The sequence below is a fragment of the Nymphaea colorata genome, chromosome 7 (genome assembly GCF_008831285.2).
Source record: "Nymphaea colorata isolate Beijing-Zhang1983 chromosome 7, ASM883128v2, whole genome shotgun sequence".
NCBI classification, from domain to species: domain Eukaryota; kingdom Viridiplantae; phylum Streptophyta; class Magnoliopsida; order Nymphaeales; family Nymphaeaceae; genus Nymphaea; species Nymphaea colorata.
In genome coordinates, this window is record NC_045144.1 from 18173853 (window position 1) to 18193839 (window position 19987).

The 19987-nt window shown below is 40.8% G+C and overlaps 1 protein-coding gene across 12 annotated transcripts; it reads left to right on the forward strand.

The window, feature by feature from the left end:
* The first annotated feature begins 572 nt into the window (after nt 1-572).
* Nucleotides 573-8793, forward strand: LOC116257993 (putative pentatricopeptide repeat-containing protein At5g13230, mitochondrial). 12 transcript variants are annotated; one of them, XR_004173554.2, is made up of 7 exons: nt 573-977; nt 1838-1908; nt 2095-2214; nt 3257-6199; nt 6325-6498; nt 6612-6733; nt 7994-8793. XR_004173554.2 is itself a non-coding variant. In XM_031635044.2 (5 exons), exons 4-5 carry the CDS (start codon nt 3715-3717, stop codon nt 6363-6365), a joined length of 2526 nt encoding a protein of 841 aa, XP_031490904.1. In that variant the 5' UTR covers nt 573-977; nt 1838-1934; nt 2095-2214; nt 3257-3714; the 3' UTR covers nt 6366-8793. The 12 variants fall into 12 exon arrangements, 4 of the variants coding, with proteins under 4 accessions (XP_031490904.1, XP_031490901.1, XP_031490909.1 ...); XR_004173556.2 differs by having other exon boundaries at nt 6612-6704; XR_004173551.2 differs by having other exon boundaries at nt 6325-8446; nt 8614-8793.
* Nucleotides 8794-19987: the final 11194 nt, after the last annotated feature.

Here is a 19987-nt window from a genome sequence, read left to right on the forward strand (position 1 = left end):
CCAACTTTTAAATTTAAAATCTAAATCCGATCAGATTTCTTAATTGAATGTGTGTTTTTTTTATATTTCCGGGTTTTTAAATCAATTCCATGATTCAAATTTGATTCATCAAATTCTTATAGACAAATCTAGTTTCGGGTCGATAATCGAATGATAACCGACCCGTTGAGAGTTTTATGTAGGTAGAAGTAACTGGCTCTATATTTTTCATGTTTCGTTGTACTTTCACACGCTATAGGGTTGCGTGAAGAGGCCCAAAAAATTTGGGAACTGAAGAAAAACCTATATGACGATGATGAGCTTTTCAAAATCAAGCTTCTGAACCCCTTCATCTCCCTGCCCCTTGCTTAGCTCTATTGTTGTAAAAAAAAAAAAAATATTGTGAACGTGGTAGCACGTCATCATAGATACTTGATACCCAAATTCACCATATAGTGAGCAGAATGTGCGAAAGTAGTGAATAAGGGCATTTCTGATATTTGATTAAGCATATGAGGGGAATTTTGCTCTGATAGGCACTGTATAAAAGACTGTCAGTTCCGCCACTGAACCGCGCAATTGGGCGAGGGAGACTCTCTGTCTCTCTCTCTCTCTCGATCGCGCGCGCGCGCGCTTTTCTCTTCGTCATCTGCTTAAAACCCTACTTCCTTCGTCCCGTCGTCTTCGTCGTAGTAACGGCAATGGCCCTCTCGGAGAATGCTCGGAAATCGTCGTAGTAACGGCAATGGCCCTCCCTCAAGGCACTGGAAAGGCGGATTCTCGTCATCGTCATCGTCGTCGCAGATGCCTCTTTCGCCCTCTTCGCCGTCAAGGAATCTGTTCTCCGTTGACAGATCGGTCGTTGTTCCTGCGCCGAGTGAACCCGGCAAGATCGTCATGCACTCGCCGGCCTACTATGCGCCCTGTACAGCCGGGGGGATCCTTAGCTGTGGCCTCGTGCAGTTACGCCGTTGGATCTCGTCAAATGCAATATGCAGGTAGATACACCTTTTACCCTTGGCTTGCTCTTGTTTCTTTTCTCGTTTCTTTGTGGATCGATCGAGTTTAGAATCTCTTACTTTTACTTTTATGTATATGACCCAGTACCCGTACCGGTGCGCCGGTATGTCAAAATGGGTACATCGCTACGTTGGGGTACGTTTGGATTTAGTTTCGAATCAAAACCAGATCCAAACTTTAATAAAATGTATGGACTTTTCTTCTCTCTCGATCTTCTTTGGTCTTTCGCGGGGTGCTTGAGCAGCTGGCGACGGACGTCGGGCGTGGGCAGCTGGCAATGGACTGCGTATTGTCATAATTGGAACACTGACTGGTGCCCAGTGGGGAATCTGTGATTCTTTCAAGGTCTTCGTAGGCCTGTAAGTTACTGACCTAGAGAAGCTCGGGCTCATTTGCATTGTGACTCCACCAACTCCTGCTAAATAAAGCACCTAAAGCTGTCTCGACTTCATTTGTCCAAACAAACAATAGGAGAAGTGCCTGAGCACTGAGTAGAGCTGCTTACTCTATTGCTGACACAATTGTGACAAACGGGATCTGTATTTTTCTTGCAAGAGGTATCCACACTACCGTTTTTATAACTTGGAGTTCCTGCCTTGTGAAAGTCAATCAAGGTTTGGCTCTAGGGTTACGAAACGAAAGCAGCTACTGGGTTTTGTCATTGCGAGTCCGGTCGAGTGTGAGATTAGTTGGATCAATGGTTTGTTCTTGTGCAATCTTATTAAAAGTGCCCTGAAAGCCTGGGTCTCAGTCTCCGGATTTTTCTTTGGCACGAAAGGGCTGAAATGGCGCTAACACGACAAGCTAATCTATCAATCTTTTTTGTTCTTCAAATCAGAGAAGACCGCTCTTGTGGTGGATGACCTTGCGCGGGTTTAACCTGCGGTACGGCTGCATCTCTAACGTCAGGTACATCGCCTCTATTATGGCAAGAGGTACCCACACTTGTGCTAGCTTCTTGGCTCGAGAAATGCATGCTTTTATTGGACATAAGAATCAGAATCTTCTAAAATTATTTTTTATTTTTTTGAAAACTATGAATTCCTTCCGGAAGTGCGAGATTGACTTAAGTGATATCTATTATTGTCTTGGCAGCATTATTAAACACTTCGGTAAAGCTACGAAATTATCATGCAAGCAACATAAGTAAGGCTACAGTGGAGTTGGAGTTCATGACCATCCGTCCACAGGCCAGAATTCATGAGTAGCCTACTGGTCAGTCTGTCCTTCCTCTACTCTGCTAGTTCCTTGAGTCATTTCATGCTCTTTTTCTATTTTACACGATAAAGTTTACCCGTTCCATTGAAACAATGTGGGAAATCATTCGTCATGCTCTATTACATAAGGCGCTTGAGTCCTGATGCTCCACGGGACCACGTAGAAGAGCCAGTTATGAAATGCCGATATTTAACGTTTAGATATGAGTTCTGGGACGTGCAAAATCATCTGTCTGAATTTTTGCCGCAAACTCAGAATCAGATTTTTTTTGTTTTCAACTTATTCTAGTGCTTTCTGTTTGTTCATAGTAGAAGGCTAAATGGAATCAACTCAATGTGAATTAGGTTGAGGCTTATTGTTACGGTGTTACCTGTATCCGACCAGCTCACAGACCTGATCCAGACCAAGATCCATTTTTTAACGTGATATTAAAAATGCAAATAAAGTTAAAAACAATGCTGAAGACTTGGCGATAATAGAAGCATCTTAATGTTAATCACATGCTTGAATAAAACACTAACCCTCATCATAAGTTAGTACTTATTTAGGTTTTTTTGGTAGAAAACTGTTTTTGTCAATGGTGCAAAAATGTAGGTGTATTACGCCGTGACAATATACAAAACAATTATTATTACCAATTTTTTATTTGTTTGATAGGGAATTTTCATTTTCCGCCATACCTTTTACCCATGGTTTCAAAAACGAGGTCACGGCTTGTGATTTTTTAAAGTGAGCACATTTTTCGTAGAAATCCGCAAGAGCTTGGAATGTATTTTTATTAACCTGAAAAGCAAGAAATATTAACAAGACAAAAAAAGGCAATCTAGTGATGAAGTTAAAATAATTGTAGTTAGTATTTTATATTTTTTCAAATTAATGAAAATTCGGTTCAAGTCATTCCTTTGGTACTTTTCATGAAAAATGTGTCTTTTATTAAAAAACATAAATGACAGTTTCTTTCTAGTATGAAAAAAAATGGCTTTCTTGAGTTTTCTGTATTGAAAATTCGTATTTCTGCTTGGTGGTTCTGCAAACCCAGGATCCAAGATGGAACGTGTTCGGGCCGCTGCCCAGAATTCCAGGCAACCGGCACCGCGAAGTGGGACCCGACTCCCGACTCCCGACCACGCGATGTTTGTGCATTTTCGACCCGTCCAAAGCCATTGGATCGAGTCCTCAGTCATGCGATTAGTTTCGTCTCAAGGGCCAAAACCGTTCAGCAAAGTCAGGCTTTACATAGAATCCGTTTGTCCCGTGGCGGCGACCTTCGCGCCTTGCCGCCATGTTCAAACCCCCCCCCCTCTCTCTGTCTCTCAGTGATCCGCCATTGAAGATTTTCTCCATCTCTCTACTCTGTAATAGCAGACTCAGGATTGATAGACGGCGTCACTTAAGTCGAAATCCATATTCAATGAAGCGGTTGCACTCCTGGAGGAGGCACCCTGAGGAGAAGCATCTTCCTTTTCGAATGCTTGGCCTGTGCTATCCATTGGTTGTATGTGTCAGTCCTCAACCATGAAGAGGCTAACCCGTATGAAGAATTGGAGGTGGCCCTGTACTTCGAGTACAAGGACGCTTTGTGGAATGACCAGTCTGGCGATTCGATCGGAGGAGACAAACTGCAAAATAGCCCGCGAAATAGTCGGCGCGAATGGCTTGGATTCTTTTGCTTACACTCAACTTCTGCAGGATATAGTTGAACAGCATTCCTTGATGGAAGGTAAGGCGATTCATGGGCATGTTATGAAGCGTGGTGGGTGCGTGGACTTGTTTGCGTGGAACACTTTCATTAATATGTATTGTAAGTGCGGGAGTTTGGCGGATGCTCACCGAGTATTTGATGAAATTACGATGAGGAATACTGTTTCGTGGGTTGCTTTGATTCAGGGGCATCTTCAGAATGAGAATTTCATGGAGGCATGGTTGCTTTTCGTGAAGCTTACTAGACAGGGTTATGAGCTCAATGCATTTGCTTTTACTACAGTTTTAAAGGTCTTGGTGAATTTGGAGTTTGTTGAGGCTGGTAGTTGTATTCATGGACTCATTATTAGGTTGGCATTCGATGATCACACCTTTGTTGGGAGTGCTTTGATTGAGCTTTATTCAGAGTGTGGGTGCATTCAGGAGGCCCGGAAAGTGTTTGATGGGATAGTTGAGAAAGACTTGGTTCTGTGGACAGGGATGATTGATGCCTATGCTCAGAATGCCTGTTCAGAGCAGGCATTTGGACTCTTCTGCCAAATGAGGAATGTTGGTTTGAAGCCAAATCCGTTTACCTTTTCTGCTTTAATCAAGGCATGTGCTTGTTTGGAAGATGAAGGATTAGGGAGGAGCATTCATGGTTTTGTTATAAAAAAAAAATTGGATTCGGATTTTTTTGTTGGCAGTGCTCTGCTTGACATGTATGCTGCATGTGGAGAATTGAGGGATGCCAGGTTGGTCTTTGAAATGTTACCACATAGTAGCGTGGTTATATGGAGCTACATGATAGCTAGATCTGCTCAGTTCAGTGAAAGCAAGGAGGCATTGATGTTATTTCAGCGCATGCAACAAGCTCTGGTTCCTGCCAACCAATTCACTTATTCCAGTGTTCTTCAAGCATGTTCAAGCATGGCCTCGTTAGCATTGGGCAAGCAAGTGCATTGCCACATTCAGAAAACAGGGTATGATTCAAGTATATTTGCTTCTAATGCCCTAATGGATGTCTATGTAAAGTGCGGAGAAATGGAGGATGCACTTCGGGTATTTGGTAATCTGCACCATAAAAATGATGTGTCATGGAACACAATTATTGTCGGATATGCACAATTAGGTCATAGTGAAGGGGCTTTGAAGTTCTTCCACAAGATGCTTGGATTTTGTGTTCAAGTGACTGATGTTACTCTATCTAGTACTCTTTGTGCTTGTGCCAGCTTGGCCGCTCTGGAGATCGGAATTCAGATTCATTCTTTAGCTGTTAAGACTGTTTATGACCGTGATGTGGTGGTTGGCAATGCATTGATTGACATGTATGCCAAATGTGGCAACATAAAGGATGCACACAAGGTATTTGATCTCATGAATGAACATGATATAATATCATGGAATGCATTGATAACGGGATATTCCTTGCATGGCTTAGGGCTAGATGCTTTGAAGCTTTTTGATACTATGTTGGCGGATGACTTGCAACCTAATAGTGTAACATTTGTTGGTGTTCTATCTGCTTGCAGTAATGCTGGTCTTGTAAAACATGGGCTTTCGTATTTTCAGTCCATGGCTAAAGAGCATCTTATAGTACCAGGTATGGAGCATTACACTTGTATTGTCATGCTTTTAGGACGTTCTGGCTGTCTCAGAGAAGCAATGGAGTTTATCAGGGACATGCCTATGAAGCCTGATGTCATGGTCTGGCGGGCTATGCTTGGTGCCTGTGTTATTTACAATAATCTAGAGTTTGGAAAGGTATCTGCACAGCATGTTCTTGAGTTGGAGCCACTAGACCACTCCACTTATGTGTTAGTTTCAAACATGTGTGCAGCTGCTGGAAGATGGAAAGATGTAGCTGGAATCAGGAAGTTCATGAGAGAAAAAGGGCTGAAAAAGGAACCTGGTCTTAGTTGGATAGAGATTCAGGGTCGTGTGCACTCTTTTGCTATGGGAGACTTATCCCATCCTCAGATTATGGAAATCAAGGAGACCTTAGAATGGTTGAAAGAAAAACTGCATAGAGCTGGCTATGTTCCTGATAGAAATGTTATTCTGCATGATGTTGGGGAAGATCAGAAGGAACAATTGCTTTGGCTCCATAGTGAAAGACTAGCTATTGCGTTGGGATTCATTAACTTGCCCACGGGAAGTCCAATTCGCATCATCAAGAACCTCCGTGTGTGTTCTGATTGTCATGCTGCAATCAAGTATATATCTAAGGTTGTGGATCGTGAAATTATTGTCAGGGATATGAATCGCTTCCACCATTTCAAGAATGGGATCTGCTCATGTGGTGATTATTGGTGATACATGTTTAAACTTTAAAGTATTTGTTAGTGCATTGTCTGGCCAAAACTGGACCTTCTGCACTTATTGCAATTTCTTGGGCCTCACAGAAATTCCATTTGTTCAATCTAGATGTTGGTGGCCTTCCTCAAGGCGGCTACCATTCATCCTAGGTCCAAAAGCTCCTGCACCATCGCTTTGAATTCTGAAAGGCCATTTCCAAATGGCAAATAGAGCCCATGGTAATTGCCTCTATGGATCAAGCTTGGATCATCTATAACCATAAATTAAATGATGAACTTTCAGGTGAACAATCAAATTTCTTCGACAGTTCTTGTCTTCTTGATCATGATACAGGCAATTTTTGTTTGCATTTCAACTTGTTCCTTTCCCTTGACAAATTGGTTTTCTTTGTGCAGAAACATATGACAGAAGTCCATCAGCATTTGTTTTCATTGCAGTTACACTCTTAAACTACATTTACATTCATTAGTGATGTGGCAGGATTCTTGGTACGTTCTCACATGACATTGTGGTTTAGGTGAGCCTACTGTACAACATCATGACAATATGCAGTGGAAGACAGCGTGTAAACAGACCCCAGAGACCAAGCTTGCTCACAGCCTGCAAGATAAACAGAATTCACTCAAGAGCTATTTCTGCAACTAATAAACACACAAGTAAACAATTTATCACCACCAGAACAAGTAAAATAGACAGCTCAAGAAGACATACATCTTTAACAGTTGCCCCTTTAGCATTGTTGAGGATAATAATAGACTGGATGATCCCATAATTTAAAATGCTTTCAATATCTTATAATGGAGGATATTTAGATATTTCCCGTGGTTAGGTTTTGCATGGTTATTCAATATGGTGCTAACCTGTTTAAACCTATACGATACACTTACGATACACGATACACGATACACTTGTGCATTGTAGGCGTATCGCCCATATCGTACAAGGAAACCTCTCTCTCCCTCTTTCTAAACACGCCTAAAAGTTGTGAAAGGGGAAGTTTTACTAGTTTTTCTACAAAAATTGCCCATTTATGTGATAAGTAGTCGATTTAGGGGAGAAGTTGCTCGTGGAGAAGAAGGTTTGCTCATGGCCCTGTGGGGACGATGAAACATTGATTGATGATAATCATGACATTATATGTTGTGAAATGATAATGTAATCTAAAACACTTTAAAATTGAAACTTTAAAGTTATGATGGATGCTTATTATGTTATTATGAATTTCTTATTTCTCATTTCTAAATGTGTTGTTATTATACTATGGCTTATGAATGATGTGAAGGTTTTTTTTATATGTAGAACACATTTTTTTTTCAATTTTTTTTTGTTTTCCTGATTTTACCGATTATTTCTAAATTATTTCTCTCTTTTTTTTTTTTAATTTTATGAATTAAATAATTAGTTTATGATATCCTACACTATGTTTACAATATGTTACGATGCAGTGTATTTGTTGGCCCGACCGATACACGTTATGATACGCCTTTTACAACATTAGCTTTGCGTGCATTTGGTATTCAAGTGCATTTTTGTTTAAAATATAATCAATTTCCTGCAAATTTGGTTTGCTAAACTTTTATGGAGATTTTAGTATGAAGTTTGACAAATATTTCTACTATATGCGTTGCATGTTTAGTCATTGATACATTAAATAAGAAATCACTTACGTTTGTGGTTTATTCCTTGGTAGCTTCACTAAAGGCCATTTTTTAAGATAGTTGCTTCCAGGAGATCTTTTCTGCAATTTGGTGATGGGTCTGGGATTGCATTTTTGCAGCTGCAGATATGAAAGCCTTCTGTGGCCCAACACTTCCCCCATATTGAGTTATTTTGTGAACTTGCAATTTAAATTTCACTTTGGATCTTGTGTAGTTCCACTTTGATATGTCGTCTATATCACAGGTATGGAATAGCATAATCTCTCAGCATCCACTTTTGCAGTTATTTTTATTTCTCAATGTTGATACAACAACTTCATTAATACGATGTATGCAAATGATCTTAGGTTCAGCCAATTATTTGTGAAGGAACATATAAGTGCTTTAGAAATGAATATCTAAATGTTGCAATCTCATCTATTTGATGATGTCTATGGTTTCTATAAACTTGAGAATACTTGAATGAGAAAAAAGCAGCCATCATTAACATGATTCTTCATTCTTGGTGGAAAAATCGACACCATTCACCCAACAGCAGCCTCTGATAAACTGCTCGAGGAGTCAAGGGTTCTGTATGTTTTCTCCTTCTTTCTGGGTTCTTTCATACCTTCATTATTGTCGTTATAACTTGTTTTGCCCAATTTATTTTGGTTTTTTTTTTCTCCAGCACTATTTCATCTGTTGATTTTTACAGTTTTGGCTGAAGATGATGGATAGATCTGATTGAATCTATCTGCAGGTGGATAGACCATTTCCTTCCATGCTATTTTTGGGGATCTGCATACTGGCCTTATTTGCATCCTGCCTCTTTGTGCAACCTATGTTCCTGAATTTTCATTCTATGTTCTCCTGTTGTATATATTCCTTTTGGCTGATGCTGTTAAGGTGAGGATTTATAGTAGTGATCACTTACACTCAACACTGTTTCTTTTTTTACTGCCTATTAGACCTGAAACAGCACCGGTCGTTCATAATGAATAAGGTCTCATTCTTGTGAGATATTGAGAAATTTTTATATTTTCTTGCATTTGCACAAGACAATGCCAGAAAAAGTTTAACCGGGAAACAGAAGGGCAAGGGAAAAAGGTAAAATATACCAAATTAATGCAGAATGGTAATTTTCTTAAGTACTTGGGATAATATGACATTTTCTTCTGCACCCATATTTTATGTTTCAACTTTCAAGTATCCGGTAATGTGTTTAGTAGTGCTCAACTGCTCATATTGTCATTGTTGTCTCATCTAAAACATCAAATTCGTTGCTTTTTTAAGCTTGGATAATACTGATACTTGTGCTACAGTGTCATCTGAAGAACCTAATTTGAAACGGTTTTCATGAAGCTTCCTGATTTATCTAATTCATTCCCTTCTATCAGATATAATAGTAGATCAGTAAATTTTATGTTTTTAGACTCTACAGGAGTTTGGGATTAGACAGGATAGCTGGATATACAGAACCTAAGAGAGTCTCTGGTACCTCTAGAACTAGCTTTTTCTGATAACTGAAATTACTGTATAATTTAGTGATCATTTAGGCCCCGGCCGTCTAAACTTGACTTCAATTGTGAGCCTTACCTTTTCCAATCTGTTAGTACAGATTGTGTTTCTTATGCCAACTTCTAGCTTTTGAGTTGGTGGCCGTACCTAAGGTTAATGGGAATATTAAGTGCAATAATAGAACATGAAAGTTTTGCTTCAAATTATTTGCTACTTTAACTAGACTTAACCAACAATGGTACGCCTCAGTTATGTTGTGTTAGGAAACCCTGCGGCTGTATTAGAAAATTCAAGAAATGACTCACTTTTTGATAGTTGAAACCAAGAGCTAATAGTTTACCCATGTCCTAAATGGTATTTTCCATAATCTATAGGTTCTTTCAAAACATTTAGTTGTCATATTATGTGTCCGCACCATTGTATGTGCACATAACACATCTATGAATTGTCGATATACCATTTGGTGTGCGGTACTTGTTATGGTTAGGCAGTACGAGCACCGGGGTATACCTTGATCTCTGGATACGGTTTAGTCAAATTAGGACAAGGTTTAACTTGTAGCCATCTGAAGGTGAGTCTTTTTCCTCCAAACTTTGGTTGGTTAAGGCAAAGTTTTAGTCCCTAGGTATGGATTTATACTCTGTTGGAGTAAAATATTATTTAAGCATACACACACAAACACACAGACTCACCATGTCTACACACACGAAAGCACTAACACGCACAGACTCACTAACACAACAATTTCCACGATGTGTGCGTGATTCTGCTGTCTTAAGGCACGAATGTGACAGGTGAGCATGCAGACATACTAAATGAGCCTGCTAATTTTTGAGCACATCCCCCGATAAAATTGGCTTGCAACTTATTGCTGACGTACAAACGTAGCACTAAAAAAATTTTCCGAAAACCATATTGTCGCCTAAGGTCAAAAATTTTTTTCCCCAGTTCAGACATTGAGAATATCGTCCTGGGCGTGGTCCTCATGGTCCTTGCTCTCTCTCCATTGAAGGCAGATCTTTTGGTGAATCTTCGTACTCTCCACATTAGCCCCATGTAGTGTGTCTTGAGTCATTGATATCAATGAATTTAATGCCTACACACACACACACACACACACACATATATATATATATATATATATAGAGAGAGAGAGAGAGAGAGAGAGACGCATGTCCAAGTTGCTTTTCTCACTTGAACTGATTTCATTTTTAGTTGCCTTTCTTTCTTTCTTCCTTCTGAGAGAACACCGAGTTTGTCTCTTGAAAATTAGAGGTAAGCGGCTATCAATGAGAGCCATGTTCTCAACATGGCACGCCGCTTCATAATAAATGAACTGGAAGGGCCATGGCTATTTATTGCTATCAAGGATCTTACTGATTGTTGAACGAGTCGCCTCTCATCCTCAGGAATCACGAATAAACTTGTTGCAAATAGTAAAAAAGGATTTTCATTTGCCTGGTCGTTGACTGTTCAAGAGTCTTGTAGCTGGCACCTGTAAATCACAAAAGTTTCCTCCCAGTTGCCAACTAAAGTGGACCTAAAACAATGCTGCATTTTTCGTTACATTAATTTGCGGAGCCGATGGGTGATAAAACCTTGTTACTTTGTTAAGTAGAACTTACCTGTTATTACTATGCGTCGGCAGGCGACTAATATTGTCAAAATGCATGCCCTTAAGGTGCCAGTGTGTGAGCCATTTGATTATTTTGATTGAACGACTCGTAGTGGTTGTCATGAATTCTCATGTTCTACTAATCCTTCGTATATATGGGCTCTCGAAATTTGTACGTTGAGGAAAATATGATGGCTATTATTAACTGTCCTATTAGCCTGATGAAATGCTTCACATATTGCCATATGCCGAATGCAATCTATCAAAAATGTTGAAGTGCAATTAGTCGCATGATTTTAACGAGTTATTAGCGTGGCAGTCCAGGAGCTGTTCAATCAAATTTGATGCGGTAACTCAAAAGCAGATCTCATAGTCATTATATTTGCCTGTTCATATATTATATACTGGGTCCCCAAAAAAATATAATCCCCAAGGAAGCTGTGGTATGTATCTGAATCAGATGACTTAAATACTGCGTCCTCAAGCGTCTCTGGAAAAAGGTAAATTACCAACTGTGATCCATTTCTTGAACTACTTTCGAGATTATGATGTGTCGACCTTGTTATCTGGAGGATTACATGATTCGTAATGTTCCCATCAGTTCATATACTTGTTTCTTATATCCTCCTGTATAGGATGTGTGTATCACTGTATGTATTGTTAATTGTTGTCGGGTATGTAGCTTTATTTGTTTATTAATGTTTGATAGACGTACGAGGGATAGCCTCTGTGGGGTTCTAACGTAGAAGCTGTTATCGTAATGCTGCTTTACTATTAATTTAGTAGATAAACATATAACCCAAAGTTAAAGGACATATTATTCTCCATGTGAAATGCAGCGGTTCTGCCTGGCTGTCCATCTAACCGCTATGTGTCAATGCTAGGCAGAGACTGGTGGCCCTTTAATAGCACATCTAGAAATGTGCAAAAAAGAAAAAGCCTCGGCATGTTTGATTTTTGTGTAATATTAGTGAATAAAGTAGTGCAAGTGCTCACATGCCAACAAGAGATTCAGCTGCCAGGCTGGGAGTTGGACTTTAGATTTTAAGCGATGGTAGTCAATAGTTCAATAATGGAGGTTAGTCTCTCGTAGAAGGAAGAAAAAAAAAACACATCCACACACAATTTTATTTTGTTGCGGTTACATAAGATATTTGTAGGCGAACTTTAAGTACATTTAGCAGGTGATTAATGCGTTTGAAGTTTTATAGTGCTGGCGTCGCTTTTCTGGAAGCTAACTTTTGTAATTGCTTAAATAATCATAAAAAAGAATTAGTGACGTGGATGAGATTGACACTACTTTCCTGTCTAAATAGGGAATATGGAAGATTTGGTAATTTCCCCCACAAGGTACCAACCATATGTTCAAGTAGAGAGAGAGAGATAGAGAGCCTAGGGGCTTTTCTTCACACAGAAAGGTGCACCAAAGTATGTTTTGATTGGGTAGCGAGGCGTAGTGGTGATCATCCCAAAGCAAAAGTGGTACAACTTTCCTTAGGGCTTTTGAATTTGCACTGCATTTTCTGTGAACAAATGCAGGCAAAAGGCTGATGTCCCCTCCCCATCTCCTCTTTTTCGCTGTTCTAGTTAATTTATTCAACCACTCTCTCTCTTCGTCGCTACTCCCCATTTTGCCAATTCTAGCTTGTTTTCATCGCACGCTGTCCCCCTTTTCACTCTATCTCCTTTTCTCTCTCTCTCTCCTCCCAATACACATGCACGCAGGTAGGTAGGCAGGCAGGCAGGCATGCACCATGACGCTGCTGCATGCCTTTGTTCCCCCAAATATTCCTCTGACCCTCTTCTCCCCCCACCCTGATCAATTTCTTAATTCACAAACCACCGTTGCTCTCATGCTTCCCTATTCCTGTTTCCCACCTCCTTATTTTTATACTTTTCCTTCCCACTTTTCTCTGTGACTTTTCTCATAGACTCCGTACGTGCCTTGCTGGTGAAAGGCTTGTGATCGACACGTTTCCCTCTTGTTCCTCTCTGACCTTTTCCTTCTCCCTTCTGTTTTTTCCTTTTTCAATTTGCATTTGATACAGTGCTGGACCCTGCCAGCACCGCATAATGATCCCTGACACTTGCTATTGGACCACGGTCCACCAACGTACAGCATGCAGCGCCACTCGTTGTACTGCAAGTGAAAGGGGCACCATGGTCATAATCAGTGAATATAAAATTTTATTTTATATGGCGCTCTAGATTTAAACTGAATTCGTAAGCTTGAGAAATTTAAAACTTCGCTCGCTTTTATGGTGTTGAGGTACATTGCACTTAGCAAGTTGCGGTTAGAATGTAATATTTTATTGACTTTTGTGTTCGCATTTCATTCGAATCTTGTACCAAATATGAGGTGATTAGGGTTTGTGTATCATCAGATTATGGTGTTTTCATGTGTCGGGGTGCTAGATAACCCTGGAAATATCTGGGTGTATTATGAAATTTTTACCCGTGTATTGAACAGGAGAAATTTCACCCGTCCTCACATACTAAAATCAACACGAGGTGAAAATTTCACCAGAAGTCAGAAATTTTGTAGGAAAGAGGCCGGCCCTAGGAGGGTCCGGTTGCTTTCCATGAAAAATTCTTGTCGCCGTATACATAAGAAAGGAGTTCAAAAACTGGAGCTATCGAACGCCCCGTCAGTAGCCAAGGTTCACCTCATTTCTTCTACCACACGGCTCTCTGGGCTCACTTGTCTTTTTCCTCTGATGCAGTGCAAAAGAATCGGTACTGGAACCATATCTAAGATACACTTTGGCTGATATTTTCTGGCCTTGGGTAATTTTTAAATAAATATATTTTTGTTCAAAACTCTCTCTCTCTCTCTCTCTCTATATATATATATATATATATATATATATATATATTCAAATTCAATTTTGTCAGATATCACCGGATGGATAAATTTTAAGATTTATTGCTAAAAACGCTCACTACGTTGATATTGCAAATGATTTATGTTGTGTGATGGTTCATGGTAGATTTAGTAATACTTTATGGTGCTTTTAACATTTCGGCAACTATTTGACATCTCCATTATTGACATATATATACAGCTTATACGCGTCTAAAATATAGAGAAGTTCCCTGCCACTTAAATATCAATGGTAATCGTCCTAGCCCAAATTTAGCTCTGCTGCTAGGTAGGGAATGGAGTCAACGGACTGTGTTCAGATGAGCTAAAATACATGATCACTTGAAGCTGTATTACATTCAATAGACGCAAAAATTACAGAATCCCATGTTAAGATCTGATTCAGTTGCATCCCTATTTGCAACTTGATCAGGCTGGTAAGGATGGAGCTTGTTTTTTTCACTATATCCACCTTGGCGGGTTGCGAAACTTTGCAACTTAACTTCTATGAACCTTGGAGTCAATAGAGACCGTTTCCTTGCAATTCCTGGGACGCAGGAACAGCCTTCTCACAGCTGTACTGCAGTCTCTGTTTGCATGCATGGACAATGACCACATGCATTAATGGTGGCGTCCAATATTCCTCCACCTTCTGGCTATGTGGTTAGAACGTGGAAAGTTTGATACGGTGGACTTGGAACGTGCTAAACACTGTTTCCTGTGCTATGCCTGTACATCCCACTGCTTGTGCTGCCTTCTAGGCTTTGCATGAATCCTGCATTTGGTGTGTCCAGACAAGGTCCAAGGGTTTGATATACAAGGTTCAGCTTAGTGGATGTCCTGTTGTCACCATTGTTTGTCAACATAGTGCCATAACCTACCTGTCTGCAAATTGATATGGTATCGGTACTACTACTGCTACTACTACTTTGAACATAATTTTAGATGATGCACAATATGTGTAGGAAAGAAGTTCAAATATTATAAAAAATGGCATGGGCGGTCAGCCCCCTGTGCTAATGAAGTGGAACGAATGTACTGGTTGAGGTATACCAGGGGCTCAAGCAGGGGCGGAGCTAGGATTTTCTTTAGGGGCGGGCCGACAGTCCAACTTCTGGATTCGAGTAGGGCCAAATTAAATTCAAATCCAAAAAATACATGGCGCAATTAAAAAAATTTATTTTTTTCAATGTAATTTTTTTTCCATTGGCCAAGGTGGGGCCATGGTCTAGGCGGGCCCTCCCCTCCCTCCGCCCCTGCTCAAGCCATCTGTCTGGGAGGCGGCGAGTCTGTAATTCAAGTGGCATGAGCGTCAATCTCCTTGTGATAATGAGGTTACTATCTAACATTCAATGGGGCCTCTACACCAGGCACAATCACAGCCTTGGACTCCAGGGACTCGGGGAGATGAGTGTTTGGGCTCTCACTCAGGGTATGGAATACTCTTTCCACTCACCCAAAATATTTCAAAAAGACAGTTAAAAGCATGTCAAATCCGCTTGACAAAGGTGTGATTTCCATCTACGAGATTGCTCTGGGCTCGTTCATGAGTTATACTGAAATTAATACACCTTTGCAATCCATGATTTCCTGCATTATGATACAAAAGCTAATTCAATCTTACGGTACTTAAGCAGAGTAAAAAGTGACAACCCAATAAAATTTAATATGTCTGGATCTTTTTTACAAATTTAAAATGGTAACCAGGAGACATGTCTTTTACCAATTAAAGTCCAGCTCTAAAGGTGTGCGGCACATGTAGACCTCTTAGATCTTTTAAAAAAATTGCCCCATTTTCGCAACTTCTATGTGAATACTGTATGTGATAGATTGCTTTTGGCGGACTCAGCTGGTATGAAATTTCACTGTTCATAATTAGTGCTTGTGCTTAAGCCACTTCAGAAGCACTAAGGTCAAGTCCATTTTTGTTTGCGATAGATTGTGGAAGTTATTTGCACGTTGAAAGCGACATAGTAGATCGTAAAAGAATTTGGTAAACTTTTGTATCCGACATGTTTTTGTTGTTTTGAACGGAAAATTGGGTTGGGTGGACCTGCACTGTGTGTTGCCAATGCGAGGTGGACCAGGTATCGAACTCTTGACCTCATTCAATTTGAAAGCCTTCAGTTTGGTCTCCTAGCTAGGTGGATAGTGCTCTTTGTTAGCGTTTCACATGTCCACATTCCCACGCTATGTCGATTCCAGCCTTTTTCTTATAAAATGGGTCCTATTTCATAATATAAAAGAGGGTTTTCATTGCAGTACTGCAACCTGTACCATATTATTTTTTCCAAACAACTTAGAGAATCGGGTTGTATCAGCCATTGTGGTCTGGATCCAACTAGTGAAATTTAAACGATTTTTTCACTTAAAAGCTAAGAAAAATATTTAAAATTAGTTTATACTTAAAGGTAGGGCCGAATCAGCAGCAGATTCAGCCATTGCTCACTGATATTAAACAACAGTATCTCATAATGTCCTTATTGTATATTAAACAAGCACTTCCATGAAAAAGGCTGGTGGTGGTCATTCATAAAACGTCAAATTTTGGCTTCACTGTGAAGATTCAATGTCACTTTCCTGCACGAAGACGCAATTTCTTTTCAACGGACTCGTTCGTGAGTGTCTTTTCTATGTATGGGCGTACATGGAGCGTCCTTTCTTGAGAGGATGTTCATGCAAGTGTTTCATGGGATAAAGGGTGGGACAAGGGAGCACTTCACATGATATGCTAAGTTACATCTTTAAATTCCTTTCCGCCAATCCCGGTGACAGGACCTACCATTAACTTTTAGAATTATTAGTCAGAACTAGAAGGAGGTGCGAGAGCATTTCAACGGTGCAATTGAAATCTTACAAAAATATTGAATAGACGCGCTTCAAAATCTATTTCTTGCTTGTAGGATGTAAAGGCCAGGCTACCATCTAGCAGCTTCATCGCTAAAACGTGCGTGCAAATTGCCCAATTTGAAACTCAATTTCCAGGAATCACGTTTTAAATAACATGTTTAATATAAAAAGAAAAGAAATTTCCATTCTAACGTGGATCCGAACATCTTTCTACGTCTCAAAACTATTTGCAGATGAAAGTCGTTCAACACGTTAACTTCAGTGCCGTGTTTGACGAAGTCAGGGAGATAGAGAGAGTGCCTCAGAAATTCTGTCTTGTACAACGAAGATCTCCATAAATGGGAACCCGCAAACGGCGAACCCCATTCGTTGGTCTGTCCCTGACAAGACCGTGCGCTGACATGGGGTGTGCATCTCGCCGGGACCGAGCCGTCCATCTTGACATGTGACCCTGAGGTGATGGTTCGGAGCTCATCCTTTGCAGCGCACCATCACGTCCATCAATCTCTTTGATGGACGGTTCCTCATCCCACCTGTAACGCAGATAAGACGACCACCGGGACCGGGGTGGGGCTTGCGCTTCTACCGCACCCTGGAGCCCCCTGATGGACGGTTCGTGTTCAGGGTGGGGCTTGATATACCGATGGGAATCCGGGTCGCCGAGATCTGGTATGCAAATCATGCACCCTGATGGAGCGCTCAAGCTTCATGGATAAGGGAGGCATACGCACATGCTGTACGGCAATAGAGAAAGATTTGAGAGAGAGAGGGCATTGACGACATCCGCCTGAGAATCCCCGACAACCTGGGCATCAAATTTCACGCTCTGCATGGGATTGTGGGTGGGTGCTGATGGTGGTGGCGGGTCCCCCTTTCTGACACCGCGTGCAAGCCCTCCCTTAATGGCCCTGACCCACACCACCCCCCTTGGGTCCCAACCCACCTTCGTATCTTCCCTTTTTTTTTTTTCAAATTGCCTTCCCTTTCTAATTTCTTTTTGGCCGATTTTCCTGCGCTGTTTGTGAATCTCTCTCTCTCTCCTCTTCCTTAAAGGCATTCATGATCTCCATTGCTCTCTCTCTCCTCTTTCTTAAAGGCATTCATGATCTTCATTGCTCTCTTTCTCTCTCTCTCCTCTTTCTTAAAGGCATTCATGATCTTCATTGCTCTCTCTATCGTACGTAGATTTTCTTATGAAGACTCGAATATTTTAATCGTTGCTGGCATTCACGACGTTGTATGGTGCCTTCTTATGCATTGGTCGGCGAAGCAACATACTTTACAATTTTAAAGAAGAAAGGTAGGGGAAGAGGAGGACGAGAGAAAGGGCCGGAGAGGAATAAATAACTGATTACAGTTGTTTTTGTTGGATTTCGCATCACAATGGAAGGGGGAGCTCTCTAAAAACATTCCTGAGTTGAACAATATTCTCACGAGGATGTGAGTCCCACAAATATGCAGTGAGCCTAAAAAACTCTTTATTCGATGGCTTTTAGTAGTTAGTACCCGTGTTTGAGGTGTGCAATGCGGGTACTAACTACTAAAGCTAGAACCGGCAGGAATAAGCTGGTAAATCGGGTTGGGTTTCTTTTTTTGGATTTCAGATTCTGATTCAGATTAATGTACCTGAAGGGCTGAACCCTTTAGGAATCTGAGTTTGATTTATGATTCGGATATAATCCGGCTAAATGGATCCGTTTTGTCGGGTCGATGGCCGGATCTTATCGACCCACTTGCATCAATACTTGCTGATTCACTTGAGTCCGAAGGGCCAAAGAATTGATGGGATGTACTGGGACAAGTGTTGCTCCCCATGATCGATCGTGCAATGCATGCATGATCTCATGCACGCCATGCATCACCATCATCTTGTATGGTAGAGAGACAGAAAGAAGCGTGGTCCTGAACCATCGTGAGCACGCTTTTATTTAATTTTAAGAGGTTAAATCACTACAACACGCCGAACTACCATGTTACTCATACGAGTAAATTTGATCACCCTCAGCCCAATCATAGGATTCATATTTGTATGGTAGAAAATCAGGGGCTCGTAATCCAATAACATAATCGGTGGTAAAAAATTTCCTCAGAATTAATTTAAGCTCACCTTTAACCACATCCATGTTAGTTTTCTGACAAAAGTTAAACCCACAAAAATTATATGACATTCAACAGCTTTATATATATATATATATATATATATATATATATAAAGAAAGAGAGAGAGAGAGAGGGAGATGCATTTCTCAAGTGCACATGCATGGTATGGGAGTGAATGCCGTCAGTGGAAGCCACAATTAAACTATTATTGAGTCTTAGATAGTGGGCAGTCTCATTTCGAGGCTAAACATGTTATAAAAAGAATAATAAAAATTTTGATCTGCATGGGCTGGTCGTCCTCGTTGATGAACAATGTTGGAGTAGTAAGATTTCCTCATAATGATCATTTTATTTTTTCTCTCTTTTGACTCATCTCGCTCAAAATGCCTCCAATGACCATCTAGTGCACTGGTATAATGGTATTCACTCTTTTCTCCTACCAATCTCTTTCATTCTCATGCTTACCATCTCTCTCTCTCTCAAAATCTTCCATGAGAATGAACCTAGGAAGCTATTTTATAGGCCACGCTTAGCCAGGAAGACCATTTAAAATGATGGTGCCATGATGACGACAACGGACGACGGAGATCAAGTGACTGACTTTGGCCCTGTTATTGTAGTGGAGATGGGGATGGAGACCTCCACTTTGCCTCAGTGGGGACGTCGTAATCTTTCTTCTTTTTGAACACAAGCTTCACTGTCCTCCTCCTCCTCCCCATGAAATCTGGCTAATCCCGTCTACCAAGGCCAAAGATCAATTAGAAACCAATCGGTAAGCGCCACTACCATGGGGCTCCATGCACACACCCTACGTGTCCCCTCTTTCTCTCTCTCTAGATCGAAACTCTCCCTTTCTCATCCTGTTTTTTAATCATACATAGCCTACGTGCCCCCTCTCACTAGAGAGACTCCCCCCTCCTTCGTCCTTTTTCTTTGAACTCTCTGACTTCCTCTCTCTTGAGAGCTACCCACCGAAGATTGAGGGCAAGGAAAGAGAGGAGACCCCTGAAATCAAGGGGTGCACGCCAATCTTGCAAAAGCAGAAGTCAATGGCATCATGAGATTTGGACGTATCATCTCTGTTGCTTTGGTGAGGAGTCGGGGGGAGGGGGATCGCTCTCTTTTCTTCGCTTCCCTCTGGTTCTTTTTGGTGCGTTGTGGAACGTAAATTTGACGGTTCATCTTTTG

Excerpts from the sequence above, each read along its gene's own strand:
- LOC116257993 (XM_031635044.2), top strand. The coding sequence starts at position 3,715 with ATGTGTCAGTCCTCAACCATGAAGAGGCTAACCCGTATGAAGAATTGG. Across the intron at positions 6,200-6,324 it reads GAATGGGATCTGCTCATGTG|ATGTTGGTGGCCTTCCTCAA; the intron begins GTGATTATTGGT and ends TGTTCAATCTAG.